Raw genomic sequence first — 23,333 nt, 5'->3', positions numbered from 1 at the left:
TATAATCCTGTCTATTAGAGATCTAGCTATCCTATCAATATCTATTATATAATCCTGTCTATTAGATATCTATCTATCCTATCAATATCTATTATATAATCCTGTCTATTATAGAGATCTATCTACCCTATCAATATCTATTATATAATCCGGTCTATTATAGAGATCTAGCTATCCTATTTATATTATCTATTAGAATCTATTTATATTATATTATCTATCTAGATAATCATATCTATTATATTATCTTAGATCTATCTCTAATACTCTCTCACCTATCTATCTGTTATATAATGTATTTATTTATATTATCTATTATAATATTTATCTATATAATCTATTTATCCATATACTCTCTCTATAACCTGTTTATCTATATAATCTCTCTGTTATATTATCAATCAAGTTATATCAATGTAAGTATGACGGGAACCTCAGATCCCTGCTAGTCTGGGCTCTGTGAAGCCAGCCGGTAAGATCAGTTCCTTTTACAGACTTTATTAATCTCTTTCCTGTGTGATTTCTGATTCAGAACGGGAGGTTACCTGGCGATGCTGAGTTCGAGCGACAGAAAGTATCTGAAGTCTATCTGAACGGAACACAGGTGAGAGAGAGAGAGAGAGTGTGTGTGTGTGTGTGTGTGTGTGTGTGTGTGTGTTCATACCCGCCATAAAACACACTTCGTTCATTCGAGAAGTGTGATCCAGTCCTGGTTTCACTAGGAGTTTAATAAGACACACCCGAGCTTGTTAGCTAGACACACTGGGGCTGATCAAGCTGGTAGTAAAACCTGGACTGGGTGACACTGCTGTGGAATAGGAGTCTGATTACCAGCCCTGCAATGTAATTGCATTAAGAGTCTGCAGGGCTGGGAATGAGACTCCCGCTGCACAGCAGTGTGATCCAGTCCTGGTTTCACTAGGAATTTAATAATAAGACACACCTGAGCTTGTTAGCTAGACGTACTGGGGCTGATCAAGCTGGTAGTAAAACCTGGACTGGGTGACACTGCTGTGGAACAGGAGTCTCGTTACCAGCACATTAATTAGCTGCACTCCGAACACGGTTAGCATGGTTTTTAATACCCGAGTTTAAACGTGATTTTAAAATTGAACCGTGCTGTCCCTGCGGTATATAGCAGTGTGGAGTAGTGGTCAGGGCTCTGGACTCTTGACCGGAGGGTCTTGGGTTCAATCCCAGGTGGAGGACACTGCTGCTGTACCCTTGAGCAAGGTGCTTTTACCTAGATTGCTCCAGTAAAAACCCAACTGTATAAATGGGGAATTGTATGTAAAAATAATGTGATATCTTGTAACAATTGCAAGTTGCCCTGGATAAGGACGTCTGCTAAGAAATTCATTATATATAATATGATGGTTCACTTGTCTGTCTCCTAGCCGCAGCAGTACAGCACTCTGACCAGGATGTTGGACCCGGGCCACTTTGTGGAGGAGACGGTCACGATGGAGGAGGATCCCGACCTGCCTGCCTCCGTGGTTTCCGTGGAAACGTCGGAAGACGGGACCACGCGCAGGACGGAGACCACGGTAAGGATGACGTGTCAAAAAAGTGTCTCAACTCCCGGAGTCTTGCAGCTAGGACTACAGCTCCCAGCATGCCTCTGCTCCTGCAGCTGTGGTGAGGGATGCTGGGAGCTGTAGTTCTTGAATTGCAATGAGTTTGAGCAGTTGTGGTCTTGTATTTTGATATACAGTGGAATAGGTACAGCCTGGGCTAGAACTACGGCTCCCAGCATGCCTCTGCTCCTGCAGCCGTGGCGAGGGATGCTGGGAGCTGTAGTTCTTGAACTGCAATAAGTTTGAGTGGTGGTTGTCTTGTATTTTGATATACAGTGGAATAGGTACAGCCTGGGCTAGGACTACAGTTCCCAGCATGCCTCTGATCCTGCAGCCATTGTGAGGGATGCTGGGAGCTGTAGTTCCTAAACTACAAAAGGCTCTGCTGTGGTTTTTGTATGTAATTTCTCTCTCTTACACACCACCAGGTGAAGAAGGTTGTAAAGACGGTCACGACTCGCACTGTGATCCCCTCAGTCTCTGTCTCGGACGCCCTCTCCCTCGACGGCTCAATCCAGGGGGGCAACGGCTTCTCCGGGGGCTCCATGCAGGGCGGGGGGGCCCCGGGGAACGGGGGGGGCTACAACGCCACGCTGGAGCGCATGTACCGGGGAGGAGGAGGAGGAGGGACCCCTGCTCCTCCTGCGGGAAACATGTACATGGGACCCCCGGGCACCGCCACCGTACCCCGAAACTATCACTACGCAGACTCCGCTGGGGGGTACCCGCGGGGAGGAGGGGGCTACGGGGAGACCAACAACTACCGTCCAGGCCCCCCCTCGGAGGCTTACGCCAGCCTGTCGAGAATGCAGCACATGGATGACAGATACAGGTGAGAGACGGGGGAGGGGTGCGATTCGTAACAAATTCCCGTTTGGAGCTAAACCTCGGCACACCCTATCTTTGTAATTAATTTATACCGTTTTAATCAGTTAATTTTTTTAGACGTCAAACAAACGAGCTCCTATTGGAAGTGACTCTGCAGCAGCCACTGACTCCCTGTGTGTGTGTGACCCTGAGCAAGTCACTGAACCTCCTTGTGCTCCGTCCTTCAGGATGAGACGTCAAACAAACGAGCTCCTATTGGAAGTGACTCTGCAGCAGCCACTGACTCCCTGTGTGTGTGTGTGTGACCCTGAGCAAGTCACTGAACCTCCTTGTGCTCCGTCCTTCAGGATGAGACGTCAAACAAACGAGCTCCTATTGGAAGTGACTCTGCAGCAGCAGCAGCAGTTGTTGATGATGCAGAGTTCACCCCCCTGGTCTCTGGAAGTCTCTTTAGATGAGAGTCTCTGCTGAATTGATTCATTACGCATTTTTGTCCTTCGGTCGCCACTCCTTGTATTTTTTGGCGACCCTCGTTATTTTTTTTCAGAGTTCTACCGCATGTCACTCTGAATGATAAATCAGTCTGATGGATGCCAGCGACCCTCAGAGAGAGAGAGAGAGCTATCCCAATCTCTTCGCACCTCTATCCTGTTCACAGCTTCTCAGAAGTAGCGTTCAGAGCTAAGAAACAGCTGCTGGGGTTTGTGCGAGTCGCTGTTCACACACACACACACACACACACACACAAACATCCCCGTCATCCACTTCTTCCTCCACAGAGGAAGTTTTTGCACGTACAGCAGAAGCTCTGAAGTTTTTGCACGTACAGATGATAGAGGGATTGGTTTATGTTGTGTGTGTCAGAGAAACCTCAGATTGTTTCAGTGTGTTTAACACGGTCAAGGGAAAAGTGTGTTTTGAAAAGTGGAGGCGTGTTTCCAGGCTTGTGATGCCATGGAAACCACACCTTTTTTAAATCTAGCGTCTCTGTGATGTCATTCGCTTTGTGATGTCATCCGCTACGTAGCTAATGATGTAACGGCGAGCCGTTTCTGTTGAACCCTTCAGACGTCGCGGCATCGCGTCTGTTTGATCAGTTTAATTTTTTTATTCTTCAAGACTGTACATTTACATTATCACAGTTTTTTTATTTTTTCTAAAACCACAAACCTTCAGCTCATCCTCGTTGTGTCTGTTCCTTGTAAAGAGCTGAACGATTCCTTCATTAACTTTATTTTATTTTTGTTATTTGATCGTGGTTCTGTGTTTTTGTCTATCTCTCATCTGTCTAGTCCAGCAGTCACTACATTTTAGACAGGTTCATTTTAAGCTGTGGGTAGCCTGGCTATAGTGGTGTCTGTCTCCTGTGAGTGTCTGTTTGTCTCGTGAGTGTCTGTCTGTGTGTCCTGTGACTGTCTCCTGTGTGTGTCACTCTCGTTGTGTTTGCTCACAAGACTGAAATCATAAGATAAGAGCTGTGTGTGTGTGTGTGTGTGTGTGTGTGTGTGTCTCTGTCCTGTGAGTCTGTCTGTGTCCTGTGTGTCTGTTCTGTGAGTCTGTGTCTGTCCTGTGTGTGTCACTCTCGTTGTGGTTGCTCACAAGACTGAAATCATAAGATAAGAGCTCTGTGTGTTTAGCATCGCCTACAATTGTAGGATTGAGGTGAGGCTTGAGAAAAAATAAACTATATGAACGCAGTTTAGATGCTATTATTTAACATCCTCTGATATGGAGGGGGGGGGGGGGGGACTCTACCGGAAGCCACAATAGCAGTCCAGTAGTATTTCATATTAGATTTCAGAAATGAAACAAAATGTGATTTCTTTAAGTATATCCTAAAATTCTAGGATGCAAAGCCCTCTCTCTCTCTCCCCTCTCTCTCTCTCTCTCTCATATCCAGTGTTGTGTGGTTCTGATAGATTCCTCTCTCTCTCCTCTCTCTCTCTCTCTCTCTCTCTCTCTCTCTCTCTCTCTCTCTCTCTCTCTCGTGTCTCTCTCTCTCTCGTGTCTCTCTCTCTCTCTCTCTCTCTCTCTCTCTCTCTCTCTCTCTCTCTCTCTCTCTCTCTCTCGTGTCTCTCTCTCTCGTGTCTCTCTCTCTCTCTCTCTCTCTCTCTCTCTCTCTCTCTCTCTCTCTCTCTCTCTCTCTCTCTCTCTCTCTCTCTCTCTCTCTCTCTCTCTGATCCAGTGTTGTGTGGTTCTGATAGACTCCCCTCTCTCTCTCTCTGTCTCTCAGGCCCGCGGACGGGTACCGCACTCTCGATGCGGGGTACCGGGCCCCCAGCAGGCAGGCCGACCCGTACGCAGCCCAGCCGCAGGTGCGCATGGGGAGCAACCTGGAGCTGAGCCGAGGGGGGGCACCCCGAAAGATTCGTCCCCGAGTCCTACGGCCTGGAGGACGACCAGAGGAGCCTGGGATACGAGGACCTGGACTACGGGCTGGCCCCGGGGGGCCTGGGGGGGGGCCCGAGACTACCCCAGCATGACCCTGAGGAGCGCGGGGGGCACGCTGGACCCCCGCCGGAGGCTCAGGTACCCGGGGGGGTGGTTTTTAATGTCTCATCTTGAATCGTGATGTGGGGGAGTGCTGTTACTGGAGTAGCAAGTAAAACAAACTGGGAATGTGGAGTCAGAAGAGTAATGTCGGGTTTCCAGAACTCTGTGTGTGTACCCTCGGTAAATCTCTCCTCTTTGTCTTTGTCCTTTCTTTCTTTCTTTCTTTCTTTCTTTCTTTCTTTCTTTCTTTTTCTCCTTTCTTTCTTTTCTTTCTTTCGTTTTTCTTTTTTTCTCTTTCGTTCTTTCTTTCTTTCTTTCTTTCTTTCTTTCTTTCGTTCTTTCTTTCTCGTTCTTTCTTTTTCTCTTTCTTTCTCTCTCCTTTCTTTCGTTCTTTCTTTCTCGTTCTCTCTCATTCTTTCTTTTTCTCCTTTCTTTCTTTCTTTCTTTCCTTCTTTCCTTCTTTCTTTCTCTTTCTTTCTCTCTTTCGTTCTTTTTCTTTTTTTCTCTTTCGTTCTTTTCTCTTTCTTTCTCTCTTTCGTTCTTTTTCTTTTTTTCTCTTTCGTTCTTTCTTCTTTCTTTCTTTCTTTCTCTCTTTCTTTCTCTTTCTCTCCTTTCTTTCTCTCTTTCGTTCTTTTTCTTTTTTTCTCTTCTTTCTTTCTTTCTTTGTCTCTTTTTCTTTCTTTCTTTCTTTCTTTCTTTCTTTCTTTCTTTGTCTCTCTTTTTCTTTCTTTCTCTCGTTCTTTCTTTTTCTTTCTTTCTTTTTTTTCTTTCTTTCATTCTTTCTTTCTTTTTCTTTCTTTCATTCTTTCTTTCTTTCTTTCTCTCATTCTTTCTTTTTCTTTCTTTGTCTCTCTTTTTCTTTCTTTCTCTCGTTCTTTCTTTTTCTTTCTCTTTCTTTTTCCTTTCTTTCTTTCTTTTTCTTTCTCTTTCGTTCTTTCTTTCTTTTCTCTCCTTTCTTTCTCTTTCATTCTTTCTCTTTCTCTTTCTTCTTTCTCTTTCGTTCTTTCTTTCTTTTCTCTCCTTTCTTTCCCTCTTTCTTTCTTTCTCTCTCTCTCTCTCTCTCTCTCGCTGTCTGTCACTGTAGGTGCTATGAGGCTTTTTCTTTCTTTCTTTCTTTCTTTCTCTCCTTTCTTTTGTCCCTGTGTATTTCTCTCCGTGTGTCTCTTTCTCTCTCTGTCTGTCTCCTGTCTGTCTCTGTCTCCTGTCTGTCTCTGTCTGTCACTGTGTAGGTGCTATGAGGACAGTGAGATGGGGGTGGGTGCAGGGGCCCCCGATTTTTTTACTGGTGCAGCAGGGTACCCCACTAACTGTGTCCTGTCTCTGTGTGCAGGAGCTATGAGGACACCCTGGACAGTGACATGGGGGGAGGGGACCCCTATTACTGGGCGAGCAACGCCCCTCTGGCCCAGGCGGAGCGGGGGAGCATGGCCAGTCTGGACGGCACGCTGCGGAAGGGGGGGGCGCCCCAAAACTGGAGGCAGCCAGAGCTCCCCGAGGTCATCGCCATGCTGAACTACCGACTGGACCCCGTGAAATCCAACGCAGCCGCCTTTCTACAGCACCTCACCTTCCAGAACGACAAGGTAATCAATCGAGCGATCGATCAGTGATCAATCCAGCAGCACTGCGCCGTCAATAATCCACACAATCGATTTTAAAAGGGCAACACTCGGATCAATACACCCCCTTCCCTGCAGCGCTTTCAAACAAACGGAGGGCAGCGTTTACATGAAAGAAAACCAGTAAAAACGGGTTTACAAGCAGGGTAGAGAGAGAGATCTGGGAGTCTTCAGCTGTGCATATAAACTGCGCTTGTAGATCTCTACATCGCCCCCTCCTGGTCTGCACTGGACTCTCCTGACCTCAGCACCTCGTCACTGGATCCTCAGCTGATGCGCTATCCTTGCACTATTGCACTGCTAATCTGTCACTGTAGATCGAACTCGCTGTGATCCTAACTTGTTGCCTCCTGGTTCATATTGTATTCTAGCAGTGTTATTATTATCAGCACTGTCTGTAAACCTGCACTGTGTTTAAATATGAAGCTTGCATTGTAACCCTGTGCTGTGAGTCGCCTGGGATAAAGCAGGGGTCTGACAAATATCAACTGTGTACATGATCTCTCTCTCTCTCTCTCTCTCTCCTCTCCTCTCCTCTCCTCTCCTCTCTCTCTCTCCTTTTTCTGTGTCTGTCTCTCCTTTCTCTCTCCATTTCTCTCGTTCTCTCCTCTTTGTGTGTGTCTTTCCTCTTTCTTTCTGTCTGTCTCTCCTCTATTTCTTTTTCTGTGTCTGTCTCCTCTTTCTGTGTGCCTCCTTTCTTTCTTTCTTTCTCCTTCTCTTGCTCTTTCTTTCTCTTTCCTTGTGTGTGTCTTTCTCTCCCTTTTCTCTACCCTTTTTCTCCTCCCCCTTTTTTTCTCTTTCTCTCTCAGATGAAATCTGACGTCCGTCGTTTGAAGGGGATCCCCGCGCTGGTCGGCCTCCTGGATCACCCCAAGAAAGACGTTCACTACAGCGCCTGCGGGGCCCTGAAGAACATCTCCTTCGGACGGGAGGGAGAGAACAAGGTGGCGATCAAGAACTGTGACGGGGTGCCGGCGCTCGTGAGACTGCTGAGGAAAGCGAGAGACCAGGACCTCACAGACTGCATCACAGGTGAGGGGCGCAGCCCTGCAATACAATAACAATACCAGACCTTACTGAGGGGGGCTCTGAACCCCAGGACCTCACAGACTGCATCACAGGTGAGGCGCGCAGCCCTGCAATACAATAACAATACCAGACCTCACTGAGGGGAGCTCTGAACCCCAGGACTGGGTGCAGCAGCAGCAGCAGGGCTAGTGTGAGTTTGTAACCCTGCTCAAACTCCTGGCTCCTGATCATTTCAATATTAATAATAATAATACTAGACTTCATTGAGGGGCGCTCTGAACCCCAGGACTGGGTGCAGCAGCAGCAGCAGCAGCAGGGCTAGTGTGAGTTTGTAACCCTGCTCAAACTCCTGGCTCCTGATCATTTCAATATTAATAATAATAATACTAGACTTCATTGAGGGGCGCTCTGAACCCCAGGACTGGGTGCAGCAGCAGCAGCAGCAGCAGGGCTAGTGTGAGTTTCTAACCCTGCTCAAACTCCTGGCTCCTGATCATTTCAATATTAATAATAATAATACTAGACTTCATTGAGGGGAGCTCTGAACCCCAGGACTGGGTGCAGCAGCAGCAGCAGCAGCAGCAGGGCTAGTGTGAGTTTGTAACCCTGCTCAAACTCCTGGCTCCTGATCATTTCAATATTAATAATAATAATACTAGACTTCACTGAGGGGAGCTCTGAACCCCAGGACTGGGTGCAGCAGCAGCAGCAGCAGCAGGGCTAGTGTGAGTTTCTAACCCTGCTCAAACTCCTGGCTCCTGATCATTTCAATATTAATAATAATAATACTAGACTTCATTGAGGGGAGCTCTGAACCCCAGGACTGGGTGCAGCAGCAGCAGCAGCAGCAGGGCTAGTGTGAGTTTCTAACCTTGTGCAGTTTATTTATTAATTCTTTCTCTTTTTCTCTTTCTCTTGCCCCCTCTCTCTATTGCCTCTTTCTTTCTTTCTTCCTCTCTCTCCAAACTCTCTCTCCTCTCGCTCTCTCTCTCTCTGCTCTCTGCTCTCTCTCTCTCTCTCTCTCTCTCTCTCTCTCTCTCTCTCTCTCTCTCTCTCTCTCTCTCTCTCAGGCACCCTGTGGAACCTCTCCTCTCATGACTCTGTGAAGATGGAGATCGTGGATCACGCGCTGCACGCTCTCTCAGACGAGGTCATGGTGCCGCGGTCGGGGTGGGAGAGAGAGCAGAACGAGGACTCCAAACCCAGACACATCGAGTGGGAGACGGCCCTCACCAACACTGCAGGCTGCCTCAGGTACGAGGAGGGGACAAACCCAGACTCCATATTGCACAGCAGTGTCACCCAGTCCAGGTTTTACTACCAGCTTGATCAGCCCCAGTGTGTCTAGCTAACAAGCTCAGGTGTGTCTTATTATTAAACTCCTAGTGAAACCAGGACTGGATCACACTGCTGTGCAGCGGGGATAGCAGTGTGTGTGTATGACTAGAATAGTGTTTGATCTCTCTCTCGCTCTCTCGCTCAGGAACGTGAGCTCGGAGCGCAGCGAGGCTCGCAGGAAGCTGAGGGAGTGCAGCGGGCTGGTGGACGCGCTCATGTACATCGTGCAGTCACAGATCAACCGCCAGGACGTGGACAACAAGGTGGGGAGAGGAGGGGGGACAGAGTGGAGAGGAGGGAGGAACAGAGGGGTGGAGAGGGGGGGCAGAGTGAGGAGGGGGACAGAGGGGTGGAGAGGGGGGACAGAGTGGAGAGGAGGAGGGGGACAGAGGGGTGGAGAGGGGGGACAGAGTGGAGAGGAGGAGGTGGGGACAGAGGGGGGACGGAGAGGAGGGGGGACAGAGGAGAGGAGGGTGGAGATTCTTGAAGGATCCCAGGGTGTCAGCTTCAACAACATTTTCTTTACTTTCTCTCTCAGCTGGTTGAGAACTGCGTGTGTCTGCTCCGAAACCTGTCCTATCAGGTCCACAGGGAGGTCCCGGGATGCGAGCGCTACCAGGAGAACGCCCTCCTCAGCCAGTCCCCAAACTCCAACGGGACCCAGCGAGCCAGCTGCTTCGGGAGCAAGAAGGGCAAAGGTGAGAGAGAGAGACACACACCAGTCAAGACAACTTTGTTTTCGGCTCTTGCACAGTTTTTTTCGTAAGACGTTTTATAAGTAACTTAAAATCTGCAGCTTTTTTTAGGAGCTGAAAGCAATTTTAACCCTTTGCCGGTCCTATTTCGGACCACGTCTGACATAGATGTCAAGTCGAATAGGCTGTTCTGATTAAGAAATAGCGCCCCCTCACACTGTGTAGGCAGAGCAGGGAACTGCAGCTCTGGTTTTTAAGTGTGGCTGTGTTGTGATCTCCAGTGGGACGAGGGAGCTGGTAAACTGGTCCCAGTTTAAGGGTGGTGGTTTTCTTTACTGGTTTCGGGGCTCTTGCTTGCTGCTTGTCTGGTGGGGGTGGGGGGTCAGTCTGGGGGGGGCTGTTTTTTTTTATTTTGCTTTTTGCTACAGATTTCTCATCTCCACTTCTTCCCCTCTTATTTTCTCTTCCTGGTGAGATAGATGAGTGGTTTTCTAAAGGTGAGTTTTTTTTTTTTCGTTTACCTTCCACCTCAACTTTGATGTACAGTAAAACCTCTATTAATCTTTATTTATTATTTTGCTCCAATCGATTAATATAAAGTCACTTTCAGTATTAAGACCGGCCCTCCAGTACAGTACAGTGCTGTTAGTTCACTAGACTAGACTGTATTGAATTTGCTGGCTCTCAGATCCCCAGTACAGTACAGTGCTGTTAGTTCACTAGACTAGACTGTATTGAATTTGCTGGCTCTCAGATCCCCAGTACAGTACAGTGCTGTGAGTTCACTAGACTAGACTGTATTGAATTTGCTGGCTCTCAGATCCCCAGTACAGTACAGTGCTGTGAGTTCACTAGACTAGACTGTATTGAATTTGCTGGCTCTCACATCCCCAGTACAGTACAGTGCTGTGAGTTCACTAGACTAGACTGTATTGAATTTGCTGGCTCTCACATCCCCAGTACAGTACAGTGCTGTGAGTTCACTAGACTGTATTGAATTTGCTGGCTCTCAGATCCCCAGTACAGTACAGTGCTGTGAGTTCACTAGACTAGACTGTATTGAATTTGCTGGCTCTCAGATCCCCAGTACAGTACAGTGCTGTTAGTTCACTAGACTAGACTGTATTGAATTTGCTGGCTCTCAGATCCCCAGTACAGTACAGTGCTGTGAGTTCACTAGACTAGACTGTATTGAATTTGCTGGCTCTCAGATCCCCAGTACAGTACAGTGCTGTTAGTTCACTAGACTAGACTGTATTGAATTTGCTGGCTCTCAGATCCCAGTACAGTACAGTGCTGTTAGTTCACTAGACTAGACTGTATTGAATTTGCTGGCTCTCAGCTCCCCAGTACAGTACAGTGCTGTGAGTTCACTAGTCTAGACTGTATTGAATTTGCTGGCTCTCACATCCCCAGTACAGTACAGTGCTGTGAGTTCACTAGACTAGACTGTATTGAATTTGCTGGCTCTCACATCCCCAGTACAGTACAGTACAGTGCTGTTAGTTCACTAGACTAGACTGTATTGAATTTGCTGGCTCTCAGATCCCCAGTACAGTACAGTGCTGTTAGTTCACTAGACTAGACTGTATTGAATTTGCTGGCTCTCAGATCCCCAGTACAGTACAGTGCTGTGAGTTCACTAGACTAGACTGTATTGAATTTGCTGGCTCTCACATCCCCAGTACAGTACAGTGCTGTTAGTTCACTAGACTAGACTGTATTGAATTTGCTGGCTCTCAGATCCCCAGTACAGTACAGTGCTGTGAGTTCACTAGACTAGACTGTATTGAATTTGCTGGCTCTCAGATCCCCAGTACAGTACAGTGCTGTGAGTTCACTAGACTAGACTGTATTGAATTTGCTGGCTCTCAGATCCCCAGTACAGTACAGTGCTGTGAGTTCACTAGACTAGACTGTATTGAATTTGCTGGCTCTCAGATCCCCAGTACAGTACAGTGCTGTTAGTTCACTAGACTAGACTGTATTGAATTTGCTGGCTCTCAGATCCCAGTACAGTACAGTGCTGTTAGTTCACTAGACTAGACTGTATTGAATTTGCTGGCTCTCAGCTCCCCAGTACAGTACAGTGCTGTGAGTTCACTAGACTAGACTGTATTGAATTTGCTGGCTCTCAGATTCCCAGTACAGTACAGTGCTGTTAGTTCACTAGACTAGACTGTATTGAATTTGCTGGCTCTCAGATCCCCAGTACAGTACAGTGCTGTTAGTTCACTAGACTAGACTGTATTGAATTTGCTGGCTCTCAGATCCCCAGTACAGCACAGTGCTGTGAGTTCACTAGACTAGACTGTATTGAATTTGCTGGCTCTCAGATCCCCATTACAGTACAGTGCTGTGAGTTCACTAGACTGTATTGAATTTGCTGGCTCTCAGATCCCCAGTACAGTACAGTGCTGTTAGTTCACTAGACTAGACTGTATTGAATTTGCTGGCTCTCAGATCCCAGTACAGTACAGTGCTGTTAGTTCACTAGACTAGACTGTATTGAATTTGCTGGCTCTCAGATCCCAGTACAGTACAGTGCTGTTAGTTCACTAGACTAGACTGTATTGAATTTGCTGGCTCTCAGATCCCCAGTACAGCACAGTGCTGTGAGTTCACTAGACTAGACTGTATTGAATTTGCTGGCTCTCAGATCCCCAGTACAGCACAGTGCTGTGAGTTCACTAGACTGTATTGAATTTGCTGGCTCTCAGATCCCCAGTACAGCACAGTGCTGTGAGTTCACTAGACTGTATTGAATTTGCTGTCCAAATACAATTTTGTAAATTTTTGTTCAACTATATATTTAATTCACAGGAAAGAACAACACTGAAGATTACAGCACAGAAGTTATTGACATTCCAAAACGCTCCGTACCAGCGAAAGGTAAACCATCTTCATTTTTATATTATAGCAGCTAGACTAGAGCACAGTGTTTGATTGACTATAGCAGCTAGACTAGAGCACAGTGTTTGATTGACTATAGCAGCTAGACTAGAGCACAGTGTCAGATTGACTATAGCAGCTAGACTAGAGCACAGTGCTTGATTGCTGACTATAGCAGCTAGACTAGAGCACAGTGTTTGATTGCTGACTATAGCAGCTAGACTAGAGCACAGTGTTTGATTGCTGACTATAGCAGCTAGACTAGAGCACAGTGTTTGATTGACTATAGCAGCTAGACTAGAGCACAGTGTTTGATTGACTATAGCAGCTAGACTAGAGCACAGTGTTTGATTGACTATAGCAGCTAGACTAGAGCACAGTGTTTGATTGACTATAGCAGCTAGACTAGAGCACAGTGTTTGATTGCTGACTATAGCAGCTAGACTAGAGCACAGTGTTTGATTGCTGACTATAGCAGCTAGACTAGAGCACAGTGTTTGATTGACTATAGCAGCTAGACTAGAGCACAGTGTTTGATTGACTATAGCAGCTAGACTAGAGCACAGTGTTTGATTGACTATAGCAGCTAGACTAGAGCACAGCGTTTGATTGACTATAGCAGCTAGACTAGAGCACAGTGTTTGATTGACTATAGCAGCTAGACTAGAGCACAGTGTTTGATTGACTATAGCAGCTAGACTAGAGCACAGTGTTTGATTGACTATAGCAGCTAGACTAGAGCACAGTGTTTGATTGACTATAGCAGCTAGACTAGAGCAGTGTTTGATTGACTATAGCAGCTAGACTAGAGCACAGTGTTTGATTGACTATAGCAGCTATTCTGGAGCACAGTGTGTTTGGTTTGCTGTATTGGTGTTGTGATGGTTGAAGTTGTTTCTCTCTCTCAGGTTATGAGCTGCTGTTCCAGCCGGAGGTGGTGCGTTTGTACACGTCTCTGCTGAAAGAGTCTAAAATCCCTGCGGTGCTGGAAGCAGCTGCTGGAGCGCTGCAGAACCTGTGTGCGGGGAGATGGACGGTGAGACACGCCTCGTTTCTGACTGTGTCCCTCTCTCTCTCCTCTCGCTCGCCTGCCTCTCTCTCTCCTCTCGCTCGCCTGCCTCTCTCTCTCCTCTCGCTCGCCTGCCTCTCTCCTCTCGCTCGCCTGCCTCTCTCTCTCCTCTCGCTCGCCTGCCTCTCTCTCTCCTCTCGCTCGCCTGCCTCTCTCTCTCCTCTCGCTCGCCTGCCTCTCTCTCTCCTCTCGCTCGCCTGCCTCTCTCTCTCCTCTCGCTCGCCTGCCTCTCTCTCTCCTCTCGCTCGCCTGCCTCTCTCTCTCCTCTCGCTCGCCTGCCTCTCTCTCTCCTCTCGCTCGCCTGCCTCTCTCTCTCCTCTCGCTCGCCTGCCTCTCTCTCTCCTCTCGCTCGCCTGCCTCTCTCTCTCCTCTCGCTCGCCTGCCTCTCTCTCTCCTCTCGCTCGCCTGCCTCTCTCCTCTCGCTCCTGTCACCCCCTGCAGTACGGGAGGTATCTGTCATTAGTATTTCTGACAGTATTTGGTGTGTTCATGGTTGTGAATGACTCCTCCTCCTCTCCTGTGTCTCCCCCTGCAGTACGGGAGGTATCTGTCTTTAGTATTTGTAACAGTATTTGGTGTGTTCATGGTTGTGAATGACTCCTCCTCCTCTCCTGTGTCTCCCCCTGCAGTACGGGAGGTATCTGTCTTTAGTATTTCTGACAGTATTTGGTGTGTTCATGGTTGTGAATGACTCCTCCTCCTCTCCTGTGTCGCCCCCTGCAGTACGGGAGGTATATCCGCGCGATGGTGCGTCAGGAGAAAGGGCTGTCGAGCATCGCGGAGCTGCTGGAGCACCCCCAGGACAGGGTGGTGAGGGGCATGTCGGGGGCGCTGAGGAACCTGGCCATCGATGGGAGGAACCGGGAGCTCATCGGTGAGAGAGCAGCGCAGTACAACACAAAACATTCCTACAATACAATATAACACAATGCATTCCTACAATTCAATATCACACAATGCATTCCTACAATACAATATGTTAACAAGGGAACATTATTCAGCAGCTTTCATTGGACTCTATGAAGCTGAGGGAGTTCATTCTATATAGAGGGGGTGGAATTCAATATGTTAACAAGGGAACATTATTCAGCAGCTTTCATTGGACTCTATGAAGCTGAGGGAGTTCATTCTATATAGAGGGGGTGGAATTCAATATGTTAACAAGGGAACATTATTCAGCAGCTTTCATTGGACTCTATGAAGCTGAGGGAGTTCATTCTATATAGAGGGGGTGGAATTCAGTATGTTATCATGATGTCTCTCCTCTCCCAGGGAAGCACGCGATGCCCAGTTTAGTGTTGAACTTACCGGGAGGGCAGCAGCAGCCAGCCAAGAACCTGAGTGAGGAAACGACGGTGTCTGTGCTGAGCACCATGAACGAGGTCCTGCAGAACAACCTGGAGGCAGCCAAGAAACTGAGGGAGGCACAGGGGATTGAGAAACTGGTGCTGATCAACAAGGATGGGTAAGAGAGGAGAGAGAGACACGGGGGGGGAGGGGGGGACTGAGAGAGGCACAGGGGATCGAGAAACTGGTGCTGATCAACAAGGATGGGTAAGAGAGGAGAGAAAGAGACACGGGGGGGGAGGGGGGGGACTGAGAGAGGCACAGGGGATCGAGAAACTGGTGCTGATCAACAAGGACGGGTAAGAGAGAGGAGAGGAGAGAGAGACCCGAGGGAGAGAGAGACCTGGGGGGAGAGAGAGGAACTGAGAGAGAGAGACCCGGGGGTAGAGAGTAATGGGGGGCAGAGAGGAGCGGGGAGAGACTACATGGTGTCCTGTGTTTTTATGTCCTGTATTGTCTCTCTCCTCTCAGCAATCGCACAGACAGGGAGGTTCGGGGCGCGGGCCTCGTGCTGCAGACGGTTTGGGGGTACAAGGAGCTGCGGAAGCCCCTGGAGAAGGAGGGCTGGAAGAAAACGGACTTCATGGTGAATCTGAACCCCGTCCCCCGAAACCAGGGGTACGAGGACAGCACGCTGCCCCTCATGGACAAGAGAGCCGGTGAGAGAGGGAAGGGGGGAGACTGACCGCTGCAGCCCTAAACTCAGGAGGCCTGCTCAATTTTAGGAGAGTTATTTCATTAATTGAGATACTCTCTGCTTTACAAATGTAGATGCGGAAGTAGAGCTGGTGATATGATTATTATTAATGAGTCCTTCAGCAGACGCTTTTATCCAAAGTGACTTCCAGAGACTAGGGGGGTGAACTCTGCATCATCAACAACAGCTGCTGCTGCTGCTGCAGAGTCACTTCCAATAGGAGCTCGTTTGTTTGACGTCTCATCCTGAAGGACGGAGCACAAGGAGGTTCAGTGACTTGCTCAGGGTCACACACACACAGGGAGTCAGTGGCTGCTGCAGAGTCACTTCCAATAGGAGCTCGTTTGTTTGACGTCTCATCCTGAAGGACGGAGCACAAGGAGGTTCAGTGTCTTGCTCAGGGTCACACACACACAGGGAGTCAGTGGCTGCTGCAGAGTCACTTCCAATAGGAGCTCGTTTGTTTGACGTCTCGTCCTGAAGGACGGAGCACAAGGAGGTTCAGTGACTTGCTCAGGGTCACACACACACACACAGGGAGTCGGAGGCTCAGCCGGGATTTGAACCTCCTAGTATCGAGACCCTTTCTTGAACCACTGGCCCAGCCAGCCTCCTAATTGATTTTAACGAGGAATTGGAATTAAAAAAAGGGTTTTTGACCCCAACGCTGACTCTCCTAATCCTCCTCTTTTTAATTGAATGTGTGTCTCTCTTCCCTTGTGCAGGTGAGAAGGGAGACCGGGACAGAGGACATGATCCCCATGAACGACTTGGGCCCAGGTGAGGAGCGATGCGATGGGCAGGCAGGCAGGCAGGGGCTCGGGGTCCTTCACTCCTCCTTTCTCCTGGTTTATTCATTTCTTTTTCTTTCGTTCTTTCTTTACAGAGGCGTATTCCACTCTGGACCAGCGAGACCGAAACCGGACTCTGGACCGGTCCATTGACATGTCAGAACAAGACCACATGCAGGTATGAGGGGGGCGGGGCCTGGGATGCTGGAGGGGCGGGGCTGGGAGGCTGGAGGGGCGGGGCTGGGAGTACTGCTTTCTTTACATGATGTAGTTAGACGCATCACGATGCATACAAAACCACACTGTAGCTTGTTATAGGCAAAGAACTACAGCTCCCAGCATTCCTCACCATTGCTGCAGATGAGGAGGCATGCTGGGAGCTGTAGTTACAGCTGGGGCTGTACTGATTCAGAGGAGAGGAGGAGCCCTGGACTGGTGCGTTTGATGCCTGCACAGGGGTGGGTGGGGGGAGTGTAATGGGCTAGCAGAGGGGTCTCGGGGTCTCGGGGTCTCCCCTGGTAAAGGCACGGCCGCGTGGTGTGAGCCTGTGTTTTTTGTTAATGCAGTGTCCAGCATTTCTGTGTGTGTGGTTTTAGCCTGTGTGAAGGTCAGGTTGACCTGTGCTGACCTCACGGTCTCCTCCTCGCTGCGCGGGCAGCCCTGCACTGTCACTTCCACTAACCACACCGTTTATTATTCCTTCCTTTCTCCCCCCCCCCCCCCCCCCCTCTCTCTCTCTCTCCTCTCTCTCTCTCTTCCCCCTCTCTCTTCCCCCCCCCTCTCTCTCTTCCCCCCCTCTCTCTCTCTTCCCCTCTCTCTCTCTCTCTCTCTCTCTCTTCCCCTCTCTCTCTCTCTCTCTCTCTCTCTCTCTCTCTCTCAGAGGGGTTTGCTTGAAGGCAGTAATGGTTCTCTGACTCACCTGGTTGACTCCTACGATGGTTAGACTCCTCCTCTTCCTCCCTCCCCCCTCTGCATGGTACGTCACCCCCCCTCCCCCCCAACCCCATCGCATGACACCGCCTGCTAAACACACTCACTCACACACTCACTCACTCCCTCACACGCTCGCTCCCTCTTTCATTCTCCCTCTTTCACCACCTTTTTTTGCCTGCCTCTTATTTCTGTGTGTCCCGTTGTCTCTCTTCCTCTTCAGTGTGGCGCTAACGAACTCCACCCCAGTGATGTCTGCTACCGTCTTCACACGAGAGAGTTAGACCCGCCCCCCCCTCAATAACCCTGCCCCCCCCCCCCCCCCTCCTCAATAAACCCCTCCTACCACTGCAGCCAGTCCTGGGGTTCAGAGCTCCCCTCAATGAAGTCAAGTATTATTATTATTATTATTATTATTATTATTATTAATATTATTATTATTATTATTATTATTATTATTATTATTATTATTATTATTATTATTAATATTGAAATGATCAGGAGCCAGGAGTTTGAGCAGGGTTACAAACTCACACTAGCCCTGCTGCTGCTGCTGCTGCAGCCAGTCCTGGGGTTCAGAGCTCCCCTCAGTGAAGTCTAGTATTATTATTATTATTATTATTATTATTATTATTATTATTATTATTATTATTATTATTATTAATATTGAAATGATCAGGAGCCAGGAGTTTGAGCAGGGTTACAAACTCACACTAGCCCTGCTGCTGCTGCACCCAGTCCTGGGGTTCAGAGCTCCCCTCAATGAAGTCTAGTATTATTATTATTAATATTGAAATGATCAGGAGCCAGGAGTTTGAGCAGGGTTACAAACTCACACTAGCCCTGCTGCTGCTGCTGCTGCACCCAGTCCTGGGGTTCAGAGCTCCCCTCAATGAAGTCTAGTATTATTATTATTAATATTGAAATGATCAGGAGCCAGGAGTTTGAGCAGGGTTACAACTCACACTAGCCCTGCTGCTGCTGCTGCTGCTGCACCCAGTCCTGGGGTTCAGAGCTCCCCTCAATGAAGTCTAGTATTATTATTATTAATATTGAAATGATCAGGAGCCAGGAGTTTGAGCAGGGTTACAAACTCACACTAGCCCTGCTGCTGCTGCTGCTGCACCCAGTCCTGGGGTTCAGAGCTCCCCTCAATGAAGTCTAGTATTATTATTATTATTAATATTGAAATGATCAGGAGCCAGGAGTTTGAGCAGGGTTACAAACTCACACTAGCCCTGCTGCTGCTGCTGCTGCTGCACCCAGTCCTGGGGTTCAGAGCTCCCCTCAATGAAGTCTAGTATTATTATTATTAATATTGAAATGATCAGGAGCCAGGAGTTTGAGCAGGGTTACAAACTCACACTAGCCCTGCTGCTGCTGCTGCACCCAGTCCTGGGGTTCAGAGCTCCCCTCAATGAAGTCTAGTATTATTATTATTAATATTGAAATGATCAGGAGCCAGGAGTTTGAGCAGGGTTACAAACTCACACTGGGGTTCATGTCAATAAAGTTAGTAAGAGCTGAGGGTTAGGGTGTTGTGTGAAAACGGTACAGCTCTCTGGGTCTGTCTCTCAAACTATCCCCTTCATACATATTAACACAGAGTTTCTACCTCACTTTTTGTTTTTTGTTTTTTAATTTATTTTTTTTATTAGTGGTGTGATGTGTCTTTTTAAATATATCCACACTCCAGGAGTCTCACATTTTTTACATATATATATATATATATATATATATATATATATATATATATAATATATATATATATATATATATATATATATATATATATATAATATATAAAATATATAATATATATAATTTCTATGGTATTCCATGGTGTTTGTGTTTGAGTCCTTCGGATTTATTGCAATGAATCAAACTTTATTTAAAGTTTTTGTGTTGCTATATTTTGTATGTTTATCTGTATTTAACTGAGAGCCAGCGCCATCTAGTGCACAGCTACTGCAACTGAACATCTCCTCTGAATGAACTCCTGAGTAATTCAGTGTAGATAGACTCTAAACTCTATAGAAATACATCCCCTCGCTCACACACGCTGCACATTGACTCTCACACAGTGGAGATAGACTCTAAACTCTATAGAAATACATCCCCTCGCTCACACACGCTGCACATTGACTCTCACACAGCGGAGATAGACTCTAAACTCTATAGAAATATATCCCCTCGCTCACACACGCTGCACATTGACTCTCACACAGTGGAGATAGACTCTAAACTCTATAGAAATACATCCCCTCGCTCACACACGCTGCACATTGACTCTCACACAGTGGAGATAGACTCTAAACTCTATAGAAATATATCCCCTCGCTCTCACACGCTGCACATTGACTCTCACACAGTGGAGATAGACTCTAAACTCTATAGAAATATATCCCCTCGCTCACACACGCTGCACATTGACTCTCACACAGTGGAGATAGACTCTAAACTCTATAGAAATATATCCCCTCGCTCTCACACGCTGCACACTGACTCTCACACAGTGGAGATAGACTCTAAACTCTATAGAAATACATCCCCTCGCTCACACACGCTGCACATTGACTCTCACACAGTGGAGATAGACTCTAAACTCTATAGAAATATATCCCCTCGCTCACACACGCTGCACATTGACTCTCACACAGTGGAGATAGACTCTAAACTCTATAGAAATATATCCCCTCGCTCTCACACGCTGCACACTGACTCTCACACAGTGGAGATAGACTCTAAACTCTATAGAAATACATCCCCTCGCTCACACACGCTGCACATTGACTCTCACACAGTGGAGATAGACTCTAAACTCTATAGAAATACATCCCCTCGCTCACACACGCTGCACATTGACTCTCACACAGTGGAGATAGACTCTAAACTCTATAGAAATACATCCCCTCGCTCTCACACGCTGCACATTGACTCTCACACAGTGGAGATAGACTCTAAACTCTATAGAAATATATCCCCTCGCTCACACACGCTGCACATTGACTCTCACACAGTGGAGATAGACTCTAAACTCTATAGAAATACATCCCCTCGCTCACACACGCTGCACAGTGACACTCACACAGTGGAGATAGACTCTAAACTCTATAGAAATACATCCCCTCGCTCACACACGCTGCACATTGACTCTCACACAGTGGAGATAGACTCTAAACTCTATAGAAATATATCCCCTCGCTCACACACGCTGCACATTGACTCTCACACAGCGGAGATAGACTCTAAACTCTATAGAAATATATCCCCTCGCTCACACACGCTGCACATTGACTCTCACACAGTGGAGATAGACTCTAAACTCTATAGAAATATATCCCCTCGCTCACAGTAATGATTTTCAGGGACTGAAGGGAACGCTTGTTCTGTAAATTTAATACAATTTTTAAATGTTAAGATGTCCAAATGGTGCTAATTTTTATTTTGTTTTCTTTTCACAGAAAAACTAATAATCTTCATCTCCCAGAGAGATTTGTCAATCCAATCCCACTGCCGCTAGGAACTGGCATGAGAGAGAGCGTGTGATCGATCCAGCGTAAAATAACCAAGAAATTAATAATACAGAAAAATACAAGAAACAGAGGCAGGACTGGAGATTCAAAGGAGGGGGAGCCATTCTGTCTGTTTCATTCAAGAAGAAAAATCTCTCTCTCCTAAGATCCCCACCCCCCCCAAAAAATATATCGTCCGATTGCAGCCGACCACCCAGGGTCATGAAACCAGTGAGGTAATTTGAGCAGCTGCAGTACCGACTGCAGCCACCAGAGGGAGGCAATATCCGATGCAGAATTGTACTTTATATAATTATTATAATGGGTTTAAAGAAATTGATTTTAAAATGTGTGTTTTTTTTATTTCTTTTCATTATCAAGTAAAAACATAAAGGTTCTTGTGTTTGAAAGCGTTTTTTTTTAATGTTTTATTAGTGACTTGAGTAATGTTTTTGCCCACAGTGCCCCCTACTGCTCAGTGTGTGGTAATGCATGTAATCTCTCCTCTGCGTGGCAAAGAAGCGTCTCTCCTGTAGGGGGCAGCAAAACCTAAACGTTTTACGTTTAGCAGGAGAGGTTTGGCCATTTTTTGCCATTTTCTAAAATTTAAATAACATTTAAGGAAGTATTTTTCTAAAAGTAAAACAGCAGGAGAAATGTGAGTGTGTGTGTGAGGAGGATGGGGGTTATTAAACTTTCAACACATCAAGTTCAGTTCAGTTTGATGTGCCGCCAGATCAGAAACTCTGCGTTGTGAGAATCACTTTCACCTGCCGAGCGTTAGGATTTGTTTTTGAGAGACTTGAAGCACTTTGCATCGATCTGCAAAAGAGGGAATTAAAAAATAAAACTAGTTAAAAAATAAATAAATAAATAATTCAGACCCGCGAGGATATCGGCTGGTTTAAAAAAAAGCGACACTTGTCTCATCAATCTCCTCTCTCTCCTTTCTTTCCTTCCCTTTCTCTCCTTTTCTTTCTTTACCTTCTCATCTTTCTATGTTCTCTCTCTCTCTCTCTCTCTCTCTCTCTCTCTCTCTGTGTTCTAGTGAAACGCGGTGAATGGAATGATCTCGCTTGTATTTTCTCTGCTGCGGATTCAAACCTGAATCTCTGCTGGGGGGGGGGGGGGGGGGTCGGTTTAGAAATTGAAGCGGGGGGAGGGGGGGGGGAGGGGGGTTTAAAATGTACTTCGGGAGGAGTGTTCTTTGGGGGGAGGGGGGTTTAAAATGTACATTTTTTGAGGGAGACAATCTTTTTTTTGTGATGTTGTTTTTTAGTCATTTGTTTTTTTTACTCATCAAACAAATGAGCAGCGATTCTCACCCTAATCAATCATTGCTAATTAAACGGTTGTGTGTTTGTTTTTCTTTCAAATTTTGAAGGGAAAAAAAAATAATTCGATGTACACATTTTTTTTTAATCAAAAAATAATATAAAAAAATAAACTGAGTTCCTAGTTGCACTTTTTTCGTTTTGACTCGAGCAGTTTAGAGATGGCAGTCCTCTCATTTAGAATGACCGTCAGGTTTTGTGCCAATTTTAATTTTAAAATTAATTGTGTGTATTTCCATATCTTGCAGTCCTGAGCGTTGCCAAAATACTGTAAACATAAAATTGGTCGTGGCTGAGAAATATTGACCTATTTTTACACTTTTCAATGAATCTGCAGAACATACTGTTAGCTTGGAAGGCAGCGGGTTTGAGGAGCTCAGTGGTTAGGGTGCTGGGCTGCAGTGTGGAAGGCAGCGGGTTCGAGGAGCTCAGTGGTTAGGGTGCTGGGCTGCAGTGTGGAAGGCAGCGGGTTTGAGGAGCTCAGTGGTTAGGGTGCTGGGCTGCAGTGTGGAAGGCAGTGGGTTCGAGGAGCTCAGTGGTTAGGGTGCTGGGCTGCAGTGTGGAAGGCAGCGGGTTTGAGGAGCTCAGTGGTTAGGGTGCTGGGCTGCAGTGTGGAAGGCAGCGGGTTCGAGGAGCTCAGTGGTTAGGGTGCTGGGCTGCAGCGGGTTCGAGGAGCTCAGTAGTTTGCATTATTCACAGCCACCTTATTTCAGACAGATTTCAAGCCTTTAATATCCCTGCTCCGAAGGGAGAGCGTTGCTGCGTGATATTCAATCCTCTTGTTTGTTTCGTTTATTTGGGTGTTAGTGGGAGGGTGCTTCTGTGATGACACTAAATATCATTTCTACTTAAACATTACCACTAATTATTCCTTGTTCAGAATTAAGTCACTTTTTTTTCTTTTTTTCTTTTGTTTTCTGTAATAATGAACAGATCGAATCTTTCTATTCCGCTCTTTGTATGAAAGTTGAAAATTTTACTTTGATGTAATCTTAGCAATATTGTTTTTATAAATAAAGATTTTTTCTCGGAGTGGAACGAATCTTTCTTTTTATAGAAATATGAAATGTTTCGGCTGCTACGGAGTCAAACGCTGCTCTAATCTAGCTGCTATAGTCAAACACTGTGCTCTAGTCTAGCTGCTATAGTCAATCAAACACTGTGCTCTAGTCTAGCTGC

At 46.8% G+C, this 23,333-nt stretch overlaps 1 protein-coding gene across 1 annotated transcript in view; it reads left to right on the top strand.

Annotated features, from left to right (window-relative positions):
* The window catches only part of LOC117410205 (catenin delta-1), a 47,985-nt gene extending 26,768 nt beyond the window's left edge, over positions 1 to 21,217 (top strand). The window contains 22 exon segments of the mRNA XM_059020106.1: positions 533 to 604; positions 1,398 to 1,547; positions 2,006 to 2,409; positions 4,639 to 4,747; positions 4,749 to 4,889; positions 4,891 to 4,934; positions 6,229 to 6,481; positions 7,327 to 7,549; positions 8,617 to 8,800; positions 9,030 to 9,147; positions 9,423 to 9,582; positions 10,059 to 10,076; positions 12,403 to 12,471; positions 13,380 to 13,507; positions 14,264 to 14,414; positions 14,813 to 15,005; positions 15,359 to 15,546; positions 16,310 to 16,332; positions 16,334 to 16,364; positions 16,471 to 16,553; positions 17,256 to 17,313; positions 20,770 to 21,217. Coding sequence (XP_058876089.1) covers positions 533 to 604; positions 1,398 to 1,547; positions 2,006 to 2,409; positions 4,639 to 4,747; positions 4,749 to 4,889; positions 4,891 to 4,934; positions 6,229 to 6,481; positions 7,327 to 7,549; positions 8,617 to 8,800; positions 9,030 to 9,147; positions 9,423 to 9,582; positions 10,059 to 10,076; positions 12,403 to 12,471; positions 13,380 to 13,507; positions 14,264 to 14,414; positions 14,813 to 15,005; positions 15,359 to 15,546; positions 16,310 to 16,332; positions 16,334 to 16,364; positions 16,471 to 16,553; positions 17,256 to 17,313; positions 20,770 to 20,828 — 2,859 coding nt within the window. The 3' untranslated portion in view covers positions 20,829 to 21,217.
* The last annotated feature ends 2,116 nt before the right edge of the window (positions 21,218 to 23,333 follow it).

The sequence above is a fragment of the Acipenser ruthenus genome, unplaced genomic scaffold (genome assembly GCF_902713425.1).
Source record: "Acipenser ruthenus unplaced genomic scaffold, fAciRut3.2 maternal haplotype, whole genome shotgun sequence".
Taxonomy (NCBI): domain Eukaryota; kingdom Metazoa; phylum Chordata; class Actinopteri; order Acipenseriformes; family Acipenseridae; genus Acipenser; species Acipenser ruthenus.
The sequence above is the reverse complement of the archived record's forward strand: the minus strand, read 5'-3'. Positions and strand labels throughout refer to the sequence as shown.